This window comes from Thunnus albacares, chromosome 4 (assembly GCF_914725855.1).
Source record: "Thunnus albacares chromosome 4, fThuAlb1.1, whole genome shotgun sequence".
NCBI lineage: Eukaryota > Metazoa > Chordata > Actinopteri > Scombriformes > Scombridae > Thunnus > Thunnus albacares.
The window spans coordinates 19,788,617-19,814,039 of NC_058109.1; the positions used below are offsets into that span (position 1 = coordinate 19,788,617).

Genomic DNA, 25,423 nt, shown 5'->3' on the forward strand with positions numbered 1-25,423 from the left:
GTCAAAAGTAAATTGGTAATAAAAAGAATTTGAAAAACCTACATGTTTCACAATCCTTTTTCCTTTTTTAAAATAAAATGTCCAAATTTCCTGGTTGCAGCTGTGATTTATTTATATCTGGTTCATTGTAATTGGCCATATGTGCTATATAAGACACTGGACTCTGGGGTAAAGCTAGAATTTCCGGACCCCTAAATAATATTGATTGTCCTCTGAGGCTGTTTTCACATTCATCTGCTGAAAGGTTTAAGTTTCTCTGCTACCAAAGAGAATGATTTATGACATCACAACTAGTTTTGAGCCAATCACAGTCCAGTATGCATTTTACAGAAGTGTTGTGGGAACTTGAAGCTACCAGTGCACACATACACTGACAATAGACGATTCAGTGAAGTAGGAGACATCTTGTGTTTGGTGGTTTAACCTTTAAAACTAGAAATTAATATTTATAGACTCTGGATTCTTCAAACAGGGACAAATGGTAGATGTAATTTTAAGAATTTTTGTGGAAAACGCAAAACGGATACAAATGATGCTGCCAAGCGGATTATTTTATGTCTTAAAACATGTCTGGAGGAGATTATTAACCTTATCGGTTATCAGTAACCTTATCAAGTCACTGGCACAGTGACACTTGTAAAGTTAAATAAAAAAACATGCCACTCTTCAGAAAAGTAATCACCTTCCTATTTAAAATATGCCCTGAGCCTCTTGCGTCACAGAAAATATTCAATATAAGAAAGAAATGACTAATTTACCAAAGATTCGTCATAAAAGTATTAAGATTTGGATTTCGAGACTTTCTGAGGCGATAGGTTTGAGTACCTTAGAATATATGTTGGGATTATTCTCAGTTATTTGTAGGGAAAACCATATTTACTGATGGATTTCATTAGAAATGTTATGACAGAGATGAGATGCGTGTCGTCGTGTCTGCGGATCTGCGCACAGACTTCAGGCTGCTGAGTGAACTGGAAGTCCCTCCCCGGAAAAAGCGTGGAGGAGATTTCGGAACAAGGCAACACTGCCTGCAAGCAGCTGAGGATATGTTTATAACTTCAGCCGCTGTGGATGAGCTTCATGTTTGGCTATAATATCAAAAAAAAACCCGCTCAGAGGAATGGAGGGATGGCAGAGTGAAGCTCAACAAACCGAAGACTCGAGGTGAGTATAGAAAAGGGAAGTCACTGCGTACATGCGGCGAGATGTGGATGTTTAAGATGCTTTTCATATTCAGGCTGATTCAACAGCAGCGAGGTTCAGACTTAATTCATCTACAGTTCAGTTTAGTTGCATGCTGCATAGTTTAATAATCAACCCCCCCTCTTCTTCCTCCCCCCTCCTCGTCCTCCTCTTGTCACAGACTTTTGAAAACTTGGGCGTGTCTGTTTGGATGAATATCTGTTGTCTCGGGATGTTAGTGATGAATGGAAAACACAGTAGTTCCCTTTTGTGCACCAAAACGACACGTTAAAGGCAAGAACTGGAGAGGAAGCAGTTGAGATCATTGTATGTGTTTATTGTCGCATCACTGGCTGTAAAACATAAAGGCTGTGAAAGTGAAGTTACAGTGAAAAGTCAACAAGTCTGGGTTGTAATCTGGTTCGGTTTGTCTGTGGAGATGAAGGATCAACAGGTGTGTAGTTCAGCAGATACGAGGCTCACATCTCACACACTGAAAACAGTGCCTGACATTTTTTTTATTGCACCAGTCCACCAGACAAATGTCTGGCAATTAAAACTGATAAAGTTTGATTGATTTCATGCAGGCGTGTCACTTCACACACACTAACAGCATCAAAGTCCAGTAATCATCATGAAGCAGAAACTTTATTTAGACGTTCAGATACAAAATAAATTAAGAAAAAAACCCCAAAAACACTTAAATGAAAACCCAAGTCAGACAGTAGCTATAAATCATTATTATCAATATGGATTTATATATTATTATTATTATTATATTTACTGACATGTTTAAGTATCTTGAAACCAGAAATATATGGCAGTTTGTATTTAGAGTGATGGTTGTAAGTCACTTTGTGTGACTCTTTAACTTTGTGTGAGCTCTTGTACTTCTATATTTATGGGGACCGCGTGTGTGTGTGTGTGTGTGTGTGTGTGTGTGTGTGTTGTTAAGGCTGTGTTGGGGGTCTTGTACTGACACAATGGTCCTCTTGTTTGTAACTATGACAATCCAAACACCAAGTAGTACAGTGCAGAAATGCTCGTGTTTAAATGGTTTTGTCACAGTTTCTCATTCAGACTCTTTTACAGAAACATTATTGTTCTGAGGCTGCAGATACATCCGTGTGTTTAACAGATAACAGACATTTAACCTCAAAAACGTTTTATAAAACCAAAGAAGCACGAAGACGTGTCTAAAGATTGACAGATCATCTGTGTAGTTTTTATTATGAGTTTACTATTGTATTGAGAAGTTGAGTAAAGTATCTTATGGTATTAGGTATTAACTTAAGCTGCATTATAAATGTTGCGGTGATGCTTCAGTGGTGGATAACGAGGTCAGCTGTACCACCTTTCCTCCAATCAGACACTTGATGTCACCCTTTACCCCACAACACAATACAGCCACAACACATTTTGTTGATTTTAAAGACATTATTGCATTAAAGGTGCATTTGAGGTGTGATTCATAATATTTTCATCTCTCTTGTGTTTTGTGCTGCTGCCCACAGATTCAGACACACCAAGTAGTCTGTTTCTCTGTTGACGTTAGCCCTGACCAACCTAAACCAGTAATCTTAAAGTCCTCCTCCACTCAAAAATGTGTTTTTGCTTAATGTTGCTCCAGTTGGACATTTGAGCTTCACTGTGCAGAATGATGTATGTGCAGAGTTTGACACTAGAAGGCTGTCTTCACATTTTTCTACTGAAGGAGGAACCTTTCTCTGAGTTAAAGGTGTGTAGCTGACCTACAAGTGTGATTTGTGACATCACAACTAGTTTGGAGCCAATTGGGGACCATGGTCCAATATGCACACAATAAGTGTGATGTGGAAATTTCAAACCGCCAGTGCGCAAACACTGAGAATGGACTTTTCAGTGAAGTAGGAGACATTTAGCATCTAGCAGTCAAATTGTACAAACAATATTTGTATATTTATAGCTTTTGGATTTTTCAAGAGGGAGACAGAATCAATGTCATTTTAAGGATTTTAACAAGGTAATTGAACTTTTTTTTGTGGAATAACCATATTGGACACAAATTATCATTCAAACAGAGTGTTTTTTTTAATATCTTTTAAAATATGTCTGGAGGAGATCTTTAACCTTAACTTAAATGGTCTCTATGCCAACTACAAAGGGCAGCACCACAGGAAATAACCTACTGTTTGAAAGGGAAACCACCTTTGAGGAAAGACTGGCATGGTTTTGGTTTGTCTGTGAAAATATTTGCTTAAAAATCTCAAAATTGGCTGTTGATATTCAGTGGGTTTGGCAGTATAATACTATCACACACAGGCTGGGAGTCACCTGACTCATTGGTGACATCATATTGCTGCTTGCTGTTAAATTAGTGCACATAGAGAAGACCTGCCGTCACGAATAAAAAGTAAATACCAATTGACAAATCAAAAGATAAATATCAGAATTTGATTTAAAATGAAAAAGTTTCCCTGCAACATTTGTGTTCAAAACACCTTCGGATATATATATTTTTCTTTTATAGAGCGACTGAGGAGGGCTGATAATGTTTTATTTCAATGTATCTTGTGCAGCTGAATAGCAGAGGTCTGTGGAGGGTTTTAAATGCGAGCAGTGAGAGTGGGGAGGTGGAGGTGGAGGTGGAGGGGAGGGTGTGCATCTTAAAACCTGCTAATCCTGCAGTCTCTGTCTCTAATCTCTGCCTGGCTGCGTGGAGGAGGCGAGCAGGACGGTCACACTCTGCACCTCTCCGACCAATTAACTTTTCTCAGCTCCAACAGCAACTAATAAATAACTCAGCTTCGGGTTTTGATCTTCCTCTTTATTTTTTTTTTTAATCGCACTCGTTGGAAAGCAAAAGACGATCGTTCATCTTGTGAGGACGTAGATTTATTTATTCGGACTTAATCCTCTTCGCTGGAGGTGTTTAAATATCTGCGATGAGCACAGCGGAAAACTCGGACACCGACTCCAACAAACTGGAGTCTGTGATACAGGTGAGCTGCGCCTTCATCCATCTCCCATCGCTTATTAATAATACGTGTAAGTGCTGGCAGGTGTGTGATGTGATACATAAAGCTGCTGACTTGTGTTGACTTGTGTTTGTGTTGGAGGATCGTATTGTGTTTTCATTACGCAGCAGTTTTGGACTTGTGTGACTGCTGTGGCCCCACTATTCCTGGTCTTGTGGCACTTTTCAATCACATCACCATACTTTGGTGTATTCATAGTTTTCATTACCTATAGAGCTGCAACGATTAATCGATTAACAGGTTAATTGCCAACTATTAATTAATTGTCAACTATTTGGATAATCAAGTCATCATTTTGAGTCATGTTTTTAAGAAGAAAAATTCAAATTCTCAGTTTCCAACTTCTCAAATGTGAATGTTTTACGGTGTCTTTAGTCTTTTATGACAGTAAACTGAATATCTTTGTGTTGTGAACTGTTGGTCGGGACGGTTATCAACATTCTTCACCATTTTCTGACTTTTATAGACTAAAAAAATGAATCGATTAATCATGAAAATAATCGTTAATTGCAGCCTGCATATTGAGTTTTACTCCATATTTGCTGTGATTTTTGTCGGGTGTAAACTGTTTGTCATCGCTGTTTTTCTCTCCATATGTCACAAAATTTAAGTCCAAATGTTTGTGTTTTGCACATCAGAGGTTGGAGGAGAGTGTCTTGTCTGAGGAGAAGAGGCTGACAGTCCGGGGTCCTTCACCAGATGCCCCCCCTACATGTCTACCAGCCCGAGTACGGGAGATTGTCACAAAGAACCTAAACGATAGCCGTAAGTAGCCGGAGCCTGCTCTCAGCCATAGAACACTGTATTTAATGTATATTTTGATCCTTTTCTTTGCCTAATCACTGTCTCTGTCTGCCCTCTTTCTCAGCAGCGGGGGCCATGTCCTCGGTCATGTCCCTCCAGGAGGAGAACCGTGTGCTGCAGGGAGAACTAGCGAGGCTGGAGGACCTGCTGGCTCACAGCAGAGCGGACCGAGACGAGCTCGCCATCAAGTACGGTGCAATTAGTGAGAGGGTAAGACAAGGCAGCAGGACAACAGCAACAACTGACATTGATGGCAAGATGGGCAGAGCTGCACTAAAACATGAAATAGGAACAGTGAGTTTAGAGGTCTTGTTAGTTTGATAAAAAAGAAAACTGAGAGAAATGTTAGATATTACTGAGAATAACACGCTGCTCAAGTATCCTGGATTCTTTACATGATCGACCCACGTCCATCATCTTCACTCTTTGTTTAAAAAGTACGAATGTCAAGGAAACGCTTTGGCACTTTCCCTTTTTCCCATTTCAGTATTTTCTTGGTCTTTGTTTGAGATTTGCTGGTCTCCCAGGTGATGGGGCCTGGAATGAAGTGAAGTGGCATGTTGCCATGGCGTCTGTCACCCTGGGCGACTGTAAACAGGGGCTTCAGTGGAGTGGAGATGAGGTCTGGCGGTGGGTGGGCGCCACATTGGGGTTGAACATTACTGAAGGAAGCATGCAGTCTGGGTCCAACAACAAAAGGCAACTCAGATTAAAGAAAATAATCCCCTTACAGAATAATTCAATGAATTTGAACCAACAGTTGAGTTCGGTTGAGGGCTGCTATTCAGACTTGCACCATCTATGACAGATGTCCCAAATCCAACCTGTAGAAGTTTCTCTGCAACGTTTTTCATTAGAAAGTTCTTCAGATCTTGCAACTCTTTTTTTTTCTTTTTTCTGATCACCAGATTTATCAGAACATTAACATAAAGCGATTGTCCCAACACTGTGATGCTCCAACTCTTTCTACTGTAGAGACCGATTGAAGCAAAGATTTTCAGAAGTTATCTTTTTTGTTTTAAGGCTCCAGGCTCTCTGACTGCTGTTTATTATACCTGAAGTCATGATCCTAATTAAACTAGTTAAATATGCATTGATCTACATATACGAAACTGTAGTGTTAACATTCATGAACAACAGCATATTTATAAACTGAGTTGACAATCATAAGTTTCAATAGGGATGTTCTTTGACAGCATCTAGTACAAACACTTTGTACCTTTCCACACCACAGTCCATATAGTTTTCTAAGTATTATCACAATAAAGAACTCATCCTTTGTTATTAATGCCACGCTATTTGTTATAAGATTTTTTTTTTCATTGGTCCTTATAAACTGGAGAGATTTGATCAGGGGCTTTATGTCCTATAATAAACATAATGTTACATGTATATTCACACATGTTTGGGTATGTGTCAGATATTAGGAAGTTACTGAAGAAACACCTTTTTAAGAAAAATATATTACCATACTGTAAATACTATGTTACTGCTTTGGAAAAAAATGTGCACTTTTGTAATTTTTTTTTTTTAAACTTCATGCCGTCATTACATAGTTGACAGTAGAGAGACGACAGGAAATAGGTGGAGAGAGAGATGGAAAAAAGGTCCAGGCTACATTTAAACATTGTGGTTCATGGTTGTTGCCCCAAACCCCAAGGCCACCAGGGTGTCCAAATAAAGCATACTTATATTCATAATCTAAAACATAAGTATTTGATTTAATGGAACACTGCATTAGAGCACCAATTTGCACAGAATAAATGATGAGTTTCTACAAGAAAAACCAAAGTTAAGTTGCAAGTTACTCGAAAAACTCGACACTATGTAGGTCTATGATCATCTGTGAAATATCCTTGTATAACATTAAACATCACACCCCCCCCCAACTCTTACTTTTAATTGAACCCACAGCTGGAGCAGGCGCTACGTTTCGATGCGGGAGACGGGGACCATGATTCACTGGAGTCACGCAGCCTGGCGCAGCAGAACGTGGACTTACGCAGACGGCTGGACGAGGAGCAAGCGGCCTACAAGAGAAAACTCACTGCGTACCAGGAGGGGCAGCAGAGGCAGGCGCAGCTCGTGCAGAAGTTGCAGGCCAAGGTACGAGTATTTTATTCTGTCTTTAGCTGAGATGTAGTTATAGGCGGTAATTATAGGTAGTAATTATTTTCCTGCTACTTCAGGTACTCCAGTACAAAAAGAGGTGTGGAGATCTGGAGCAGATGGTGCAGGAGAAGTCCTCAGAGTTGGAGAAACACAGGAGTGTAAGTGGAGATTCTTGGTATCAGGATTTTTATTCATACCACTACAACGTTCCACAACTAAGACTTTAACTATCAAATCCTCCTATTTAGGGTCACAGTGACACATCAAACGGTCGCCATCAAGACGAATCAGGCAGCAACCTGGAAGATGCTTTGATCCGTCTGGAGGAAGAACAACAGAGGTAATTACACCAAAGATGTAACATGGCATGTTTACTATACACGTCAGAATATCACGTTGTTTTTGTCTGTTTTGCTCTGTCAATATAACATGTTTTTCCTTGTTCTATTTTAAGGAGCAGCAGTTTGTCTGCAGTGAACGCCATGCTGAGAGAGCAGCTGGAGCAGGCGGGTTTGGCCAATGAGGCTCTCAGCCAGGACATTCGCAGGCTCACTGCTGATTGGACCAAAGCCAGAGAGGAACTGGAGCAAAAGGAGTCTGACTGGAGGAGAGAAGAAGAGGTGGGAGAGGGATGCGCACCAAACAGTAAAGCATTTTAAATGTGAAGTCTCAATTATTTACCACTTATCTCTGTCTTTCCTTTCAGTCTTTCCACAGTTACTTCAGCAGTGAGCACAGTCGCCTGCTGATGCTGTGGCGGCAAGTGGTCGGATTTCGGAGGCACGTGTGTGAACTGAAGAGCGCCACTGAAAGGTTCAGATAAACAATTTTTAAACTGCGTGTTGATGCTTAAACAGCTTCTGATTTCTGTTCTGTGCTAACATTTTGACACTCCTTTGATCCCTGCCAATCTCTCTCCAATCTCAGGGACTTGTCCGACATGCGTAATGAGCTGGCTCGGGCGTCCCACTCTGCACAGGTGTCCTGTGCAGGTCTGTCCGCCACACTGCATAGCCGAGAGGGAGGAGCGGCTCTGGCCCTGGAGCGGGAGAAGGCTCTGCGGGATCAGCTGGAGCAGCAGCTGAGAGAACGAGTGGCAGAAATGATGAATCTTCAGACCAGGACGGATGCGGAGAGAAGCGAACTCAACGTCAGGTCAGTCAACACATTGATCGTTCGTACTGTTGTTATGTATTTAACAACTTTTGTCTAAAAAAAAAGGTCTTTTTCATTAGGTTGTCGGATTCAGTGCGAGAGGGGGAGAGACTAAAGGGGCAGATTGAAGAGAAAGACAGAGAAATTGTCTTACTGACGAGGAGGCTTGAGGTGAGAGGCCTTAAAAAGAATTGCCTGAGTATCCAACACCTGATATATCTTACTCCTCTGTTCCATAAACCTCAATAGTTTTTCAAACACTATTAAAAACATTGCAATGAGCCACACTGTGTGCACTGGGTGACAGGTTCTTTCATTGCATGGACACTGTAGTTTATTTTGAGTTGATCACACATATGCTGTCCCCCTGGTCCCATAAATACTCACTTGTGGACCATAAATGTGGCTGAAAATAGTCCCCAACAAATTAACTACTTACTGATGTTTGAGTAACATTTGCTAAAATCTACAGCACCAAGCTGTATGAAAAATATGTAGCCTGTTTGAAAAATGAAAGTAAAACTATAAAAGTGAACTTTTCATGGGATTTGTAAGAAAAATATAGAAGAATTCCATCTTTATCCTTCAAAGCTGTCACAGTTTCTTAGTGGTCAGTTGAATTAATCTTCCTTCTCCAGATGACTGAGGTGTCTGTGCTTCATATTCCTGTTTTTCCCTTCAGGAGCAGAATGGCAACGATGAGACTGACATGCAGATGATGAGAGCACACAATGAGACATTGTTAGACACACTGCGGGACATCGCTCAGGTAAACAGTAAAACATACATTTTTGCATCAGTGAACGCCACATGAGGATGGGAGGGCATCATCTGCTTCAATCTGCTTTTTTTTAAAAAAATTTTTTAGACGGTTTCGTCAGATGGAGAGTCTTCCTCAGAGGCAGACCAGGACAACTCTGGGGCTCCGCTGCTGGCCTTAATCCGTGGCTCCTCCCCTCACCGTTCCTCCTCTCCCAGGAGGTCATCCTCTCCCTCTCGGCTCACCTCGCTTTCTCATCTCCCGGAGGCAGCACTGTCAGCTCTACGCTCTGCAGTCACAAACAAGACGCTCCAGCTGCAGGTGACATGCTAATTTTAAAACACTCTGCTCATATAGTTCACCGTTTCGGGTTCACACTGTTTCCATTTATACACAGACAGTAAAAGGTTCAAGCGGATAGCAGACTTCATGTGGTCTTGTTTATAGAGATAGCACAGATTAGACCAAGACAAAGGTAGATAAATTAAAATAACATAAAATAATGTTAATTTTCCAAGAACTGTGTGTGAGATCTTTTTGTCATATTAATACTTTCATTCATTCTGATAAGCCTCTATTGAATATGAATTGAGCATATTTTTGAAAGAGATTGACTATGTTTTATTCATTTCCAGCAAAGATTTAATCTTAAATCAGTTTACAGCAGTTCTTAAACCTTAAAGGATGAGTTCACAATTTTTTAAATCTGTCTTAAAAGTTGAAAGTTTATCTGAAGATAATATGAGGCTTCAATGTCTGAGTTAGTCAAATCAAGTGGATATCTTCCACAGTTACAGTCTTTTTAATAAAGAATTTCCTCCTTGTGTCGCAACGGACAATGTTTTCCTGTTCAGCTGCAGTGGAGGGGTAGTAACAAAAAGAGGGAATTTGGCACTAAAAATACATTAACTTCTAAATATATTGACTAATACATTTTTTCAAGGATGGAGGGCTGTAGATTTTTTCCCATTATGAAGGGATCTCTTAATGGCCAGTATGAACAGGAGGAATGATAACAGCAAAAAAAGAAAGTGTCAAAAAATGTGCCATTGTTCATTTGGGCACCTAACTATTGTTTTAAGACAGACTTGAAAAATTATGAACCTGTCCTTTAAGGCTCCACAGCCACAGAGTGGAGCTTAAGATACATTTGGAAATGATCTATATTTTTCTTATTGTCAACAAATTCCATGAGAAGAGTCCATCTCTCAGTACTTTGTGACCTGTCTGTGGTACTGAACCTTGAGTCTGTAGGTTGCTACGAATGACATCAATCTTTAAAAACAGGTCACAAATGTATAGTTTCATGTGTAGCTTCAAAAAGTAAGTAATTAGTCAGTAATTTGCTAAAAGCTAGACTGTAGATATGTATCACCAAACTTATCCTTTAAAACTCCTGTTACTCTTACTGTTGCTGTTATTATATACATATGACATGTTTCCTCCTCTACTGTCTTGTTGTCTTTACAGGATATTCGGGGGCGTCTGCTCTCCTCTCAGTCCTCATTACAACAGGTACGAAAGCAGCTTGCAGAGAGCGACTCAGCTAAAAGAGACGCAGAACAGCGAAACCAAGCCCTGCAGAGAGAGAGGGACGCCGCTCAGAGAGAGAGGGAGACCACACAGAGAGAAAAGGACCGCCTGAAGCAGGAGAGAGACACGCTGGCCAGGTTTACTGACAGTCACATCACCTTTCACAATCTGCGTCCAAGCAGTCATTTACTTAATCCTTGAATCCTGTAGTGTATAACTATCTCTACTATACTTGTATGTTCTCCCTATGAATGTTGCAGTGAGAAGGCGAGCTTGGAGAAGACAGCCCAGGCTGTACAGAGCAGCAACCAGATCCTGCAGATGGACTGTGAGAAGCTGCAGTTGGCCGTGACGTCCACACAGCGAGAGAGAGACCACGAGAGGGAGGAGAAGGAAGCCGTCATTCAGGAGAGAGACCGGGCGAAGGCAGAGACTCAGAGGATGTAAGTAGGCTAATTGATGGTGATTAGGTGAATGCGATGCGGACACTAATCCACAGAGTCTAGTCTAGTCAACGCACAGTGCATATGTTCACAGGAAGCCATTTAATAGATCTGTATTAGATCTTCATTAACAGCTCATGGTAGCTCACTGACCTCCTTCGCCAACACAAGCCCAAACACGATTCAAACGGTCTTTTCCACTGCCCTGACACATTTACGCCATGAAATTCAAGCCAGTTTACACACTTTCCTTAAGACCTCTGACAAAACTTGTAATTTTTGGACTTTTCAGACACCTGTCAAAGGAGAATTTCAGAGTGAAATACTTAGAAATTGAAATGAAACAGTAAGAAATTAAATATCTGGGTATGTAGATGTCCAACAGCTTCACCGATGCATCAGGTTTCATCTGATAGCACACACTATATTTCACCCACCCGCTGCACATGTAAATAAGCTTTACACGCTAACAAACACACACACCCTGAGTCAGACTCTCTCAGAAATAGGTCAGCAACTAACGATTATTTACATCATTGATGATTATTATCTCAATTTTGTCACATATGACATAGAAAAGCAGCGAATCCTCACATTTGAGAGACTGAAACCAGAGAATATTTGGCCTTTATGCTTGAAAAATGACAGAAATTATGATTAGTTGATTATCAAAATAATCGCTGATTAATTTTCTGTCGACTGTATGTATGTTCTGTTTTTCTACAGACAGATGCAGTGGGATCAGAGTGAGAATCGGGCCTCTGCTCAGCGTGGGGAGCTGTCTGTAGTGAAGGAGACTCACCAGCAGGGGGAGGTTGAGAGGCAGCTGCTGGAGCGAGAGAAGATCCAACTGTCTGAAGCACTGGCTCGGGTAATAAAAAGTCAGAACGTGTGTAAAAATGCTGCTTTGTGTGTTCTCTTGTTGGTTGTGACCTTTATATGACCCTCATCTTCCCTCCAGACTGAGAGCAGTAACGCAGAGCTTTCTCTGCTGCTCAACAAGCTCCAGTCTGAGGATGCAGCTCTCAGAGACTCTCTGGCCAAGATGGGCAGCATGAATGAAGGCCTGGCCCAAGATAAAACTGACCTTAATACCTACATCCTCCAGGTAAGGGTGTTTCATGAGTATATCCTGAAATACCCTTATATCACTCATTTTAATGAGTATATTTAATCTCTGAAGGGTCCAAAACACATTTCTTATTCTCCGAGTCTTACTCTGAACTCTGTCTCTTAGCTGGAGGAGGAGAAGGCCCTTCTGCAGGCTCAGAAACGAGAGGCGGAGCAAGAGAAGCTGGCCATCAGAGATGAGCTGGTCCGGTTGGAGCAGGACAGGCTGGAGCTGGACTCGACCCGCATCACGCTGCACCAGTCACTGCAGGACACTGAGCTAAGCCGAGCAGGGATGGAGGCAGAGCTCCAGAGTCTCAGGGTTGAGAGACTTAAGCTGCAGGAGAGAGTCACCCAGGTGCATAACAGATTATATTACATCACCATTTAAAGGATAAGTCCAACCTAAAAACACTTAATTGGTGATGCAACTTGTTTTTATGAGCCCTTGTTAGTTCCCTTATTAGTTGGTGATGTGACCTCATGTAGAGAAACTTCCTTTCCCAGTTACAGAAGATGAATTTGGCTAAAACAACAATGAATTCACTTCTATTTGGCTCTTCCATTGACAGCTTTGTGGCGAGGTGACCTCTCTGGGTTCAGAGTTAAGTCTTGCCAGAGGTGAGAGCCAGCGGAACGAAGTGGCCTTAGAGGAGGCCGGCCGTGGTCGGGCAGAACTGGCCCGAGACAAAGCAGCACTGGTGGTCCAGCTGACGGCGTCTGAGAGAGAGAACACCGTGCTGTCAGAGGAGCTGGCTGCCTTCAGGTGTGTGTTGTCAGTGACACTGTGTGCAGCACATCCTCATGTGTGTCTGTGTGTTTAACGTGTGTTTGTAATCCCGCAGGTCGGAGCGTGAGTCCCTGGAAACCAGTCTGTTTGAGGTGCAGCAGCAGCTGGTTCAGGTGGAGTCTCGCAGAGAGCAGCTTGAGACGGAGAACCAAAACCTTCGAGTCCGCAGCGAGACTGCATCAGGTGAGTGGTGAGAAGAGGAGAAGAGGCTGACAGAAATATGTGAGGAAAACATGAAAACAAAGAGAGAAAGATATTTTGATTAGAGGATTGGACAAATAAAGCAGAAGAGATAACCCTCTTCTTTATGAGCTAAACGGAAGATGTTTGGTACAGTATAATGGGAAAGACAGTTGGTCAGTAATATATCAGAAAAAGAAGCTAATGTTTGAGTTCTGTCTTTGCCTCTCTTGTTTTCCTGGATGGGATTTCCAGCTGAACTGAGGCGTGTTCGCTCAGACGGGGAGAATGCGTTGGCCCAGGCTGAGAGGGAGAAACAGGCTCTGACTCAGACTCTAAATTCTGCACAGCTGGAGGCCCAGCAGGCCTTACGCAAGGCCATCTCTGAACATCAAGAGGAGGTGGAGAGACTCATCTCAGAAAAGGTGAGAAGGTTTGACCATATTTTACTTTTTAGGATTGTGATAAAGTGTAAGTTTGTGACTCTTTAATCCTAATGTTTGTGCTACACAGGAAGTCCTGCGGCACAGCCTGCTGATGGAGCATGAGGGCGCTCTGAGGAAGCTGAGGCAGGAGGTGGAGGATCAGCTGCACAGAGCGCAGAGAGAAAGAGAGGAGCTGCAGGATGAACTGAGGACTCTTCAGCACGACAGAGATCAGAGTCTCCTGCAGGCTGAGACTGAGAAACAACAGGTCTGTTCTGGGTGCTGTAGCGAGGAGTTGGGTTCATCATCATTCAGCATCATTAATTGAATCCTGATATCATGATAAACAATGCAACCCACAATTTCTTATTGAAATAATAACTTACTCTGGTACATCCGCCGTAAGTTCCACCACATTGTTAAACAGATTTTTTTCTTTTCTCTCCAGGCTCTTTCTCTGAAGGAGGCAGAGAAAGCAGTCCTGTCTGACAGGGTGTCCAGCCTGCAGGCTGAGGTGTCAGCTGCAGCCCTGGAGGCCGAGCGGATGGCCAGAGAAGCAGCTCATTGCAAAGAGCAGGAGCAGGTGAAAGAAGAATCCTGACTTTCTGTCTGAATTCTGTTGTTGTTGAATGATCTTTTTCTGTCTTATGTTGCATAAACGATTAATTAATCTACGTTTCTGTTTTGTTTTTCAAGATCAGAGTTGGGGCCCTGACCAGCGAGCTGCAGGAGCTTCGCTCTCAGCTGGAGGATGCAGCCTCGCTTCATGAGAGGGAACTTCATAGTCTGCGAGAGACTTGTACGGACCTTCAGTCACGCGCTGATGTTGCTCTCAAAGAGGTAGATGATCCTGTACAAGAGAGAACATGAAACTGATAGAGTACAAATCTAGAAAGCTTCCAGAGAGCACATAGTGTACCAACCACCAAAGATGCACAATCCTTTGAATTTGTTATTTTAATATTGTTCAGAATTTTTGTCTGCATCTGTACATTATGAGAAAATAATGCAAACGTAAAAACAATACCTGGCTGCTTGATTAATCAAATAAAATTTCTTGATCAGCACCAAAAAATGATCAATTGTTTCTTGACTAATGGCCTAAATTTCCACCAAACGTAGTTGAAAAATGTTAAAAAATGTTTGAGATAAGCTGCTATCACCTCCTGGGTGGATGTAATTAAATAACACACATGACACTTTCGCCCTCCAGCTGGACCAATACAGAGCTTCTCTCTCAGCTAACGAGGAGAGTCGAGATCATCTGAGGCGGGACATGCTGGAGGTGGAGCGTCGTCTCAACCAAACTCAGGACATGGCAGAAAAACACAGGAGAGAAGTGACAGAGCTGCGTCGCAGCCTCGGGGACGTCACCAAGGAGAGAGACACTCTCAGCCAGTCAAACACCCAACTAAGGGAAACTCTGCGAATTGCAGAAACAGAGAGAATCAGGTAAAAACTTGAAAGAAATAAGAGAGATGCAGGTATGTTCAGAGTAAAATAGTTAAAAATAGTTACTGAGTTTGTGTTTGTTGGGTTTGTCAGTGTGAAACGACAGTGTGAGGAGAAGGAGCAGAGGCTGGCTGTGCTGGAGGAGAATTTGTCATCTACTCAGAAAGAGGTGACGGAGCTGCGTAGCTGCCTGAGGGAAGTTGAGAGGTCACGTCTCGAGGCTCGGCGAGAACTCCAGGAGCTCCGTAGACAGGTCATACATGCTGTCACCTCTCCTTCACACCTGTAAAACATTAAAACAGAAGCTTAAGATCTACTGGCACTCTATTGGCACTTTAAATTAAAAATCCCAAACTTTGGTTTTCAGTCTAGACTAGACTCTGATCTGTGCTTTTTTTCTCTCCAGCTGAAAGTTCTGGATGGAGAAAAGGAGCAGAAAGAGAGGGAGGTGGCAGAGCTGCAGACTCGCCTGTCACTGGAGGAGCAAAGGGAAGAGGAGAAAGGGAAAGAGGCTTTCACCCTCAAACAGAAGTTAACTGAAGCTGAAACTGCTCGAGATTCCCTCAAGAAGGAGGTGAGGATTGAGGACAGTGAAGAGAGATTTCCAGGTTCTTCTCTTAGTTTTGGGCTTGATGGTTTCATGATTTTTCTTCCATTTATCTTTCAATGTAGCTTTCCCTGATTCAAAAGCGCCTGCTGGAGTCGGAGGGGAGCTGGAGGGGCTGCGAGAGAGAACTGACCGCTCAGCTGCAGGAGGCACGAGGCTGTGAGAAGAAGCTGCAGGATGAAGCCAAGAATCTGGCCCTGCGCGCCCAGGCAGCCCAGGACGCCTCTGCCCTGTCCAGCCTGCAGCTGAGCGAGGCTCAAGGCCGTCTAGCTGCCACAGAGGCAGAGCTGTCCCGGGCTGAGGTTGGGAGGAGAGAGCTGGAGTATCGTCTGAGCAGCCTCCAGTCTGCACTGACACGTACACTGGGCATTGGAGCAGGGGGCAGAGGATCCAGGGGGAGGAGCCCGGGGGGGAGCTCCACATCAGCCGGCACCATGTCACGCCACCCCAGCATCTCACCTCTACGCTCCTCACTGTCACCTCCTAAAGGTAATAATTAAATGTGCAGGGATACTTCTACATTTATCACTCAGAGCTTCTTTTTTTAATGTTTTAATGTTATTTGGATCCACAGCTGATTTATCTTTTGGGGAACATGAATGCCTGTACAAAAGTTCACATCAATCCATCAAATAGTTGTTGAGATATTTCAGTTTGGAACAAAGTGGTGGACCAATCAACCAACACTGTCATAGCTAGAGCAGCAAAAGGAAGAATAGATTTATAGTATAGACAAGTTACCTTTAACAACTATAATACTATGTACATTATTGGCATCTACCACAAGAAACATTTAAAATATAGGTATTATATACATGATATATACACATTGACAACAGAAATGTATTGAGACACAAATAACATAGTACATAATGTAACATAATAAAACATAACAACATAGTAAATGGATGTATAGGTTGCAATAAATCACAGTGAATAAGGTGTCTACAGACAGCAGCTACAGTTAAATAAATATACAGTTATGCAATCACATCTAAAATATATATGACAGACAAAACATTAAAGGACCAGTGTGTAGGATTTAGTGGCATCCAGTGGTGAGGTTGCAGATTGCAACCAAGTGAATGCTCCTCCCCTCATCCTCCCCTTCCAAGCATGTAGAAGAATCTACGGTGGCCACGAAACTTGCGAAAAACATGTGAAAGGCCCTCTCTAGAGCCAGTGTTTGGTTTGTCCATTCTGGGTTGCTGTAGAAACATTATGGGGAACATGGTGGCGTCCGTTATAAGAGGACTTGCTCACTATGTAGATATAAAGGGCTCATTCTAAGGTAACAAAAACATGATCCTTGTTTTCAGGTGATTATATACTAATTAAAACATACTTATGAATATTATATTCCATTTCTGCCAATAGATACCCCTAAATCTTACACACTTGTCCTTTAAAGACAGTAATTGACCAGTAAAACAAACCATAAAAAATCTCATTTGTACTGCAAAAATGGTAAAAAAGTTGAAGAATATTTAAACTATTTATTTGGTGGACTTGTCTCCAAGAATAACCTTTAGTTGCTTCTTAAAATGTGTAAAGTGTAGTATAGTATTCCAGCGAGATACTGTAAGGTTATGTTACATTTGTCTTTGGTTGGTGTTGCGTAATGTGAGCCCTCCTGCTTGAACATAAAAAACATTTGATTATACACGTCGCTTGCAGCTCTTTTTATTTAATATTTACAGAATTTCGAGTAAGCACCCCTGACAACACTTTAGGCTCAGGAGCTGTGTCTCCTGAGAGAGGGGATACTCCACTGCCTCTCCCTCAGCCAGAGCTGGACCCTGAGACCCTACGAAGTGGTCTGAGAGACTTCCTCCAGGAGCTGCGTGAGGCACAGAAAGAGCGGGTAATAGAGCTGCACGGCATGAAAAAAGCACACAATAAATGTTGTCATAATTTAAGGATATGTTTGTGTTTGCATGGTTCAAGTCTTTGGTTATTGCTGATTTTCAAGGATGATGCCCGATGCCAGCTGGGGGCCCTGCAGCGGGAGGTGGAGGAGCTGAAGGGGGAGCGAGACTTGGCTCAGAGTCGTCTCTCTCAGCTACAAAACACCTTACAGGAATACCAAGAAGGCAAAACATTTTTTTGTTTGAAAGTGAACCAAAAGGCAAAAACAAGCACAAGCATTTCTTGTCAAACTGTGTTTTCACTGTAGGAGATCTTGAATGCGTGTTTAATGTGTGTGATTGTAGCGAAGCGCGGGCTGGACGAGCGTCTGACGGCCACTCAGATTCTGCTGCAGCAGCAGGAGGAGTTAGTGAGGAGAGGAGACAGAGAGAGGAGAGCTCTCACCGACAGGGTGAAGGATTTGGAGCGAGCGCTGCAGGCCTCTGAGACGGATAAGAAACACACGCAGGTACACACACACACACACACACACATTTGTGTACTTTGTGTACATGAACACCGTGTGTTTGTATTGTCACTTGCTCAGCAGTGAGCACTGATCTGCTATGATCACCATATGGCTGTACTCAACGGTAGAGGCAATATCTAGAGGCAAAAACTATCAGGGAATGTAATAACAGCAGACGCAGCGCACACACAGTGTTACGCCGCTTGTGGTGTCACATGTCAGCTCTCCTTATGTCTGTTTTTCATGCCAGCACCTTTCAACATAATTCACCTTATGGGCAACAGGAGGAGCAGGGACACAAAGTGAAAGTGAGGCTCTCAGTGGGATTTTGTTTGGGGGAGGGGGGGGGGGGGCTGCTACTGAGCTGTGGAGCATCTGTGTGTGCTTTGTGTCTGTCTGGTCTCTTAGAAACCGTGTTTTGGACTAGTCTAAAACTCAAATCTCCATTTCACAACAAAGAAATCTACACCCTAAATGTCCGCCAACTGGTCTTTCATTATGTCTGTGCTCTCTCCATCTCCGCAGGAGCAGTTAAATAAGCAACGTGCGGCTGAAATGCGTCTGGAGGCAGAGAGGAGGCGTCTGCGGGAGGCGCTGGAGGCAGCTGAGGCCCGGGCCACCAGAGTGGAGTTGGGGAGGCGCAGTGTGGAGGGGGAGCTGCAGAGACTCAAACTGAGTCTGGGAGACCGCGAGGCTGAGAGCCAGGCCTCCCATGAACGCCATGACACTCTACTCAAACAGGTACAGCATGGTGGTTTTCATATCTCTGAGTGCTGAATGGGATTATTTTTGCCTTAAATGCACAGTTATGGGCCCTATTTAATTTGGCAATGCTTTATTTTATGGGAAGTTACTCTAATTTTAGGGAAAATAGAAATATTGTTTAATTGGTACACTTCCAATGAATTAATTCAAATTAATTGTGAGTGTAATCTTTTAGTCAGTGCACAGCAGATCAGCTGAATATGCAACAATGTGAAATTTGTCTACAGGCAAGAATGCAGAATAAAGTTTCCAATAATGAATTAATGATGAGTGAATATTAACTCTATTCTCTCTACTCTCTACTCTACTCTAAACTATTTTCTCTTACATTAGTACCAAATTTGTTAGTTTTTTGCTGAAAACCTTTTAGAAAATATTTAAGAACATTACAGATCCATAAAATAAAGGGTTGTCTTTAAATCTTACATGACAATAATTTCCCTGATTTGACAAGGAGGCTCTTTGCCGGTTTGCTCACTGACAAGTTCATTTGATGTCCACAAATTGCAGGTAGCAGAGGGAGAAGTCCGTGTGTCGTTGCTCCAGAGAGACGTGGAGAGGCTGAGCCAGGCTCTGCTCAAAGCGCAGGAAGGCGAATCTTTGCTGAAAGAGAGAGTCACTTCCCTCAACCAGAGCCTCCAGGAGGTGGCGGCTGCTCACAGCAGCACAGAGACTCGCCTGGTTGCTCTGCAGAAGTCGCTGAGTGTGGCTGAACAGGACAAAAGGCATCTACAGGTGAGTGAGACAAAGACAAAAACAGGCAGTGGACAATGTAGACAAAAGCTGAATGGTGTTGTGATTATTATTATGTGTCGATCAGGAAAGGATCGATGAATCCCGTGTATCATTAGCTGAATGGAAGAGAAACATGGCCACCCTCACTGAGCGTGTGCAAAGCCTGCAGAGTGAGCTGAACCAGAGCGAGCTGAGACGAGAGGCGCTTGAGGCCGAGCTCACCAACACTCAAGAGGTAACAGAGATATAAATGACTACAATTCAATTTTCAGGGCTGCTGATGTGAAGCTGTATCAGTGCCTCACTCAAGGCAGAAAACTGAAAAAAAAAATGAAATTCCACACAAGGTATCAATAAAGTATAAAACAAAACAGTAACACGCTCAATGTGGCTGCTTTGGCTGGTCATGTCTTTGTGTGAGTGTGTGTGTGATCTCTGTTTTCCCTCTGTTAGGCTCTGCGTCAGCGTTCAGCCAGTCTCGTGGAGGCTCAGCGCAGCGCCCAGGCGGCTCAGACAGAGCGGGCCACTGTAGAGGAGCGGCTGCGTGGGCTGCAGAGAGCGGTCGCCATGCTCGAGACGGAGAAAAAAGATGCTGAGAGACAGGCTGTGAGGCTGGAGAAAGACAAAAACGCACTGAGGAATACACTGGATAAGGTCAGCGCTGTATCTTGTCCATAAATGTGCAGCTTGTTTCCTTCGGTCACTTCTGAACAAAGAGCCTTTTGTGAGTGAAAAAAGTCAGAAGTTCATGGACACATGTAAGGTTTAGTCAGTGGTGTGTAGAGCAAAAACACTGGTAAACCACAGGAGGTACAAAATTTTCATAACTTTCTTAAAACCTTATAAAGTTGATCTGGAAATCTTGTTATTAAACAGCAGCAGACACAAAGGCTTCTGGTTTCAAGTCCAATATTCTCTCCTTCTGGCTTTGTTTTTGTCACTAACTCCTGAGGGAAATATGTGGCTCTTTAGCAGCTAAATCCTCCATTATGTTCACCAGCTGGTCGCTAACTGTGTCTGTCTGCCATTTGGTGCTCGACAGGTAGTGCAAAGCGGGTTCACAATCACAACCACCTACCTATGAATTGGAAGTTTTTTACCTGATGTAAAACTGTGTCCATTTTTGCAAGGGATCTCATGATTTCTACTGGTTATACGCTCATAAATACTGTCATTAGGTTGAACGTCAGAAGCTGAAGACTGAAGAAGGCAGCATGCGTCTGTCTGCAGAGAGAAGCCGCTTGGATCGCTCTCTGAACACCGCTGAACAGGAGCTGCAGGAGGCACAGCAACAGATACTAATGCTGCAGGTGATCCACTGATCCACGTGACACTCACAGATTCATCATAAATCATACTGGCCTTCACTACTTTTATAGTATGTAATAAAAGCAAAAACTCCTCAGAAGTTACACCAAAGTGTTGCTGATCAGCAGACTGACTCTTGGTGACACGACTTCCCACAGAATTTGTTTTCTTAGCTGCTTCACATCACAGCTTGTGGTCAGGAGGACAACCTCAATTAGCCCATAGTTTGGGCTTTATATGTTTTTGTTTTGTATAAATTATTTTACTTACTATTAAACCACACACCCTCCATTGTGTCTTTACTGACTTGAGAAATGAGGCTTTTGTGGTTTCAAGAGAAAAAAAAACATTCTCTCTCATCAGTGTGAGCGCAGGAGGCTTGCTTGTGCCTTGGGAGGTTTGAAAATAGCTCAGAAATCAGTCGGACAAAACATTATTAGTGTATGTATTAATTTTGCAATTTAACCCTCCTAAAGTTTCCGTAGATTACACCTGAAAGTTTGGAGCGTCCGCTAAGTGTGAAGTGAGGTCAGTGTAACCGATGTCTCCAGCTGTGGATACATCTGCTTCCTGTAAGGCATCAAAAATTAGCTGGAAAAATCCTTTTTTATTTTCTCTTCACAACTCATTCTTGTCACTGCTTCACTCCAGAGACTCTTACTGTAACATGAGATTCTTATTGTTACATGAATGACGCCAAAAAACAAAGCAGACCAAAGCATTTAGATGTTTCTGGGTAGGCGTCATTTTTCTGTCATGATCCAAAACAAACATCATAACTTTTGTTTTTTTAAACACAGACATGATATAAACAAGCAAATAAAGAAAGTTACACTGGGTTTTTGAAGAATTTAGAAAGAGTCATTAAAGTTGTTTATTTCAGACCACTGTTCATTTCTCCTCATTTAGTCAAAAATCTTTCCAGGCTGCAGAACTGTTTATCAACTAGAGCAGTGATCCACAACTGCGTTTGCTACCGGGCTGCGAGGAACGCTGCTGTAACTATATAACTTTATAGGCTATTGTTGTAATAAACTTCAATTTTGTACGCTTTGTCTGTGCTGCATCTTTCCTCGTTACTTTATGCCACGCAAAAAAATACAGATTTTAAACAAAAGTATGTGAAGAAACCAGTCTGTGGTGCAAAAAAAAGTTGAAAAAGAAAGTAAGTAAAAAAATAGTTTGAGAATGAACACTTGGTGTCATTTACCTAGAAACAAATCAACATGTTGAAACTCTCTCTGCATGGGGCCATCAACCATTTGTCAGAGGACAAATAAAAACCTCCAGACTAATAAAAATCCCAGCTGTTAATTGTCTCAGAAATGTGAGCGACAGATTTGTGATGTTTGTTTCCTCATCTGTTAATGCTTTGACACAACACCCACAGTAATTACAAAGTGTAAGTGTGGAATGTAATATAGACACTAGCTGTATTCATTTATTTGGACTTTTCCTTTTTAAAATACTTTTTTATTTGATTTTCTGATCTGGAAACAACAAAGTGTGACTGTAGTATAAAACTCAGACATATAGTTAATTTGTTCGGTATCTCATTTCACGTAGATGATCCACTTTTCCCATTTTCTGCCACAATATTTCTTTTAATTCTCAAAAGACAGATCAACTTTTTCTGTGAATACATTTCCTGAACAATATCTGGAAGATCAGCTTTACACTGAATTCTTGTTTTCTTCTTTTGAGCGCTAAAAGCCAGATTTGTCTTCATCTATATTCCCCTAATGTCTTTTATAGTTGCATTTACATCATCCCAGAAAGGCTTTAATTTACTGCATCTCTAGAAAACATGAGTATGGTTTTCCACTAGGTCACCACAGAGCCTCCAAGAGCCTCGCTGGGTGGTTCGCTGTCTGCTTTTGATCGGTGGTGTTACTAAGAGCCGAGTTAGATTCTTCCAGCTAAACTCTCATCATCGTTTAGACTTTTTCTATATGAGCAGACCGAGTGTTCCTCTCATTCACATCTTGGTCTCTTCCATCTGTGTGTGTGTGTGTGTGTGTGTGTGTGTATGTGTGTGTGTATGTGTGTGTTTCACGAGTAGACTCAGCTGGCTGAGATGGAGCAGTCACACAGTCTGTGTGAGAGTATGGTGAGGCAGCGAGACGAGGCCCAGCGGGAGGCGGAGAGACTGAGGAGCAGCTTTAGGGACATAGAGCGAACTCTGGGCACCAGAGAGCGAGCTCATCGGCACAGAGTCAAAGGCCTGGAGGAGCAGGTAGAGACATTGGAGACATTGTGTTGTAATAGGCTACAGGTTATAAAAGTCTTTCTCGGGTTAAACCTTTCATGGTTTTCATTGCCTGCTACAAACTAGAATATATAATACTATTTGGAAACACCAGTATTAAAGGTACAGGGTAGAGTCACCTGATACATTTTGAGGAGAATACTTAATGTATTTAACACATATGAAGCTAACTTCATGAGGCAGATGGCCTCCACTGCTTTATATACTGGATGGTAGGTTCCAGGATATAAAGATGGGTGGTACTTACAACACAGGACTGAGTCATAGAGATGTCTGCAACATTTTGAGTGAAAATGAAAATGAAAGAATTAAAGTGTGGTTTCATAGTGTCTCTCAAGAGAAAAAGACTTGTTCTCACCTCCCTCTGAACAACATTAGTAGGTTTTGTTCAACGATGCACTGGTTAAGCCCTTTCATTATTTTTGCTTTAGCCCATTTTAAACAGAATGAAAAATGAACTATGTGAGGCTCCGATGATCCTCTACTCAACACCTACAGTGTTATCCTACGTTCAATACACAGGTTATAAAAGTCTTTCTCGGGTTAAACCTTTCATGGTTTTCATTGCCTGCTACAAACTAGAATATATAATACTATTTGGAAACACCAGTATTAAAGGTACAGGGTAGAGTCACCTGATACATTTTAAGGAGAATACTTAATGTATTTAACACATATGAAGCTAACTTCATGAGGCAGATGGCCTCCACTGCTTTATATACTGGATGGTAGGTTCCAGGATATAAAGATGGGTGGTACTTACAACACAGGACTGAGTCATAGAGATGTTTGCAACATTTTGAGTGAAAATGAAAATGAAAGAATTAAAGTGTGGTTTCATAGTTTCTCTCAAGAGAAAAAGACTTGTTCTCACCTCCCTCTGAACAACATTAGTAGGTTTTGTTCAACGATGCACTGGTTAAGCCCTTTCATTATTTTTGCTTTAGCCCATATTAAACAGAATGAAAAATGAACTATGTGAGGCTCCGATGATCCTCTACTCAACACCTACAGTGTTATCCTACGTTTAATACACCAAGAAAAAAAGAGTCTCTTCTTTTATGATTGATGTTACTTTGTTTTTTTTTTTACTACATCACAACTGTGTCAGTCTGAGTTTATGCAGATGCCAGAAAAAACCAAAATAAGACCACTGAGATCTTTACGTGTCACTGAACTTATTCAAAGTTTTGTTAACAAAGTGTTTACATGTGCACATCCAGAACCAGGCTGAGGATGAGCCAGCTGTCTGGTCTGCTCATCCGTAAACTCTTTGCAGGTGCTGGGTGACAATAGTCAGCACAAAAAGATGTATAAACACCTGCACAATGCTGTATTGTCTCCAGTTCTGGTATTCTAAATGAAATGACAGTGTTTCAACCACAAACCTGGCTCTCGTTACCCTGTTATCTGCGGCCAGCTGAGGGAGAGCCTTGTGGCATCAACCTGTAATCTTGTGATTTGTACTACAGATTGAATGTTTATTGCTGTCCTTACTGCAGGTGTCCACCCTGAAGGAGCAGCTGCAGCAGGAGATGAAACGGCGGCAGCCTTCACTTCCATCCTCCTTACTGTCGGCAGGAAACAGAGATGCAGCTTAAAGCACCAGCGCGTCACCATCTAACCCAGGGAAAATCCACTCACCATGAATGTCTGAAAGCAATATTTACCTACAGAAACATTCCTAAAAGTGTTCATACTGTAACTTTAGTGTTTAAAATATGATTAGTTTTACTTCTGACACTGAAATGAACACTACCGTCATTCCAATGGCATTTTGTTGGTATTTTGTACAGTGAAGAACACACTCAGCACGTGAGCACAGGCCAGTGATTTAGCAGCAGCAGCTGTGCTCTAAACGCCAGCAGGCTGCTGATTACTGGCAGCCATCTGTACTTGATCCGTGCTCAACATCTTCCCAAACTTCCTGCTCTTATTCAAGAAGAAGCCCAAAATCACCGCAGGATTCTCCTCCAGACAGAATCTTGATGTAGCGCAGGAACGAAAATCACGCCACTGCCAGGTTCGCAGTTTGGCCTCGATTCCTCTGCATTAATAGTCGAGGACACAAAGAGAAGGAGGGACAGTCTTCACCGTGTGTGTGAGTGCCAGGCAAGCAACGATTTGACTGTAATGAAGGAGCTGCACTGTATTTTCTCTCAGAAACAGGCGCAGATTTTACTGATTATGTGAGTCGGATGAAATATAGACACTGTTTTATAACTGAAAAAGGGATCATAAGCAGCGAAGTGCTGCTGTATGATGATAAACCAACAGTGTGTGTTTTTTATTAGTTATTATGATTACTTTTATTAGGTATAAGACTTTTTACTTACCGTATAAAGGCTGACAAACTGACATATCAGCTTCAATGATTAATAACTTGTATGGACATTACA

At 42.2% G+C, this 25,423-nt stretch overlaps 1 protein-coding gene across 3 annotated transcripts; it reads left to right on the plus strand.

Moving 5' to 3' along the window:
• Nucleotides 1-917: 917 nt before the first annotated feature.
• LOC122980154 (rootletin-like) lies at nt 918-25,240 on the plus strand. 3 transcript variants are annotated; one of them, XM_044347897.1, is made up of 37 exons: nt 918-1,164; nt 4,838-4,964; nt 5,068-5,213; nt 6,918-7,109; nt 7,193-7,273; nt 7,364-7,455; nt 7,570-7,735; nt 7,822-7,928; nt 8,043-8,270; nt 8,351-8,441; nt 8,953-9,039; nt 9,139-9,351; nt 10,501-10,700; nt 10,824-11,006; nt 11,733-11,877; nt 11,968-12,114; nt 12,244-12,474; nt 12,689-12,882; nt 12,962-13,089; nt 13,342-13,511; nt 13,600-13,779; nt 13,960-14,094; nt 14,208-14,351; nt 14,725-14,963; nt 15,057-15,216; nt 15,370-15,537; nt 15,636-16,059; nt 17,271-17,434; nt 17,543-17,663; nt 17,784-17,947; nt 18,473-18,688; nt 19,223-19,447; nt 19,533-19,682; nt 19,901-20,101; nt 20,626-20,757; nt 22,818-22,991; nt 24,527-25,240. In XM_044347897.1, the coding sequence occupies exons 3-37, from the start codon at nt 5,079-5,081 to the stop codon at nt 24,623-24,625; spliced, it is 5,886 nt and encodes a 1,961-aa protein (XP_044203832.1). In that variant the 5' UTR covers nt 918-1,164; nt 4,838-4,964; nt 5,068-5,078; the 3' UTR covers nt 24,626-25,240. The 3 variants fall into 3 exon arrangements, with proteins under 3 accessions (XP_044203832.1, XP_044203830.1, XP_044203831.1); XM_044347895.1 differs by lacking the exon at nt 918-1,164 and adding an exon at nt 3,881-4,163; XM_044347896.1 differs by lacking the exon at nt 918-1,164 and adding an exon at nt 3,881-4,163 and having other exon boundaries at nt 5,071-5,213.
• Nucleotides 25,241-25,423: the final 183 nt, after the last annotated feature.

Excerpts from the sequence above, each read along its gene's own strand:
- LOC122980154 (XM_044347895.1), top strand. The coding sequence starts at position 4,107 with ATGAGCACAGCGGAAAACTCGGACACCGACTCCAACAAACTGGAGTCT. Across the intron at positions 8,271-8,350 it reads AGAAGCGAACTCAACGTCAG|GTTGTCGGATTCAGTGCGAG; the intron begins GTCAGTCAACAC and ends CTTTTTCATTAG. Across the intron at positions 9,352-10,500 it reads ACAAGACGCTCCAGCTGCAG|GATATTCGGGGGCGTCTGCT; the intron begins GTGACATGCTAA and ends TTGTCTTTACAG.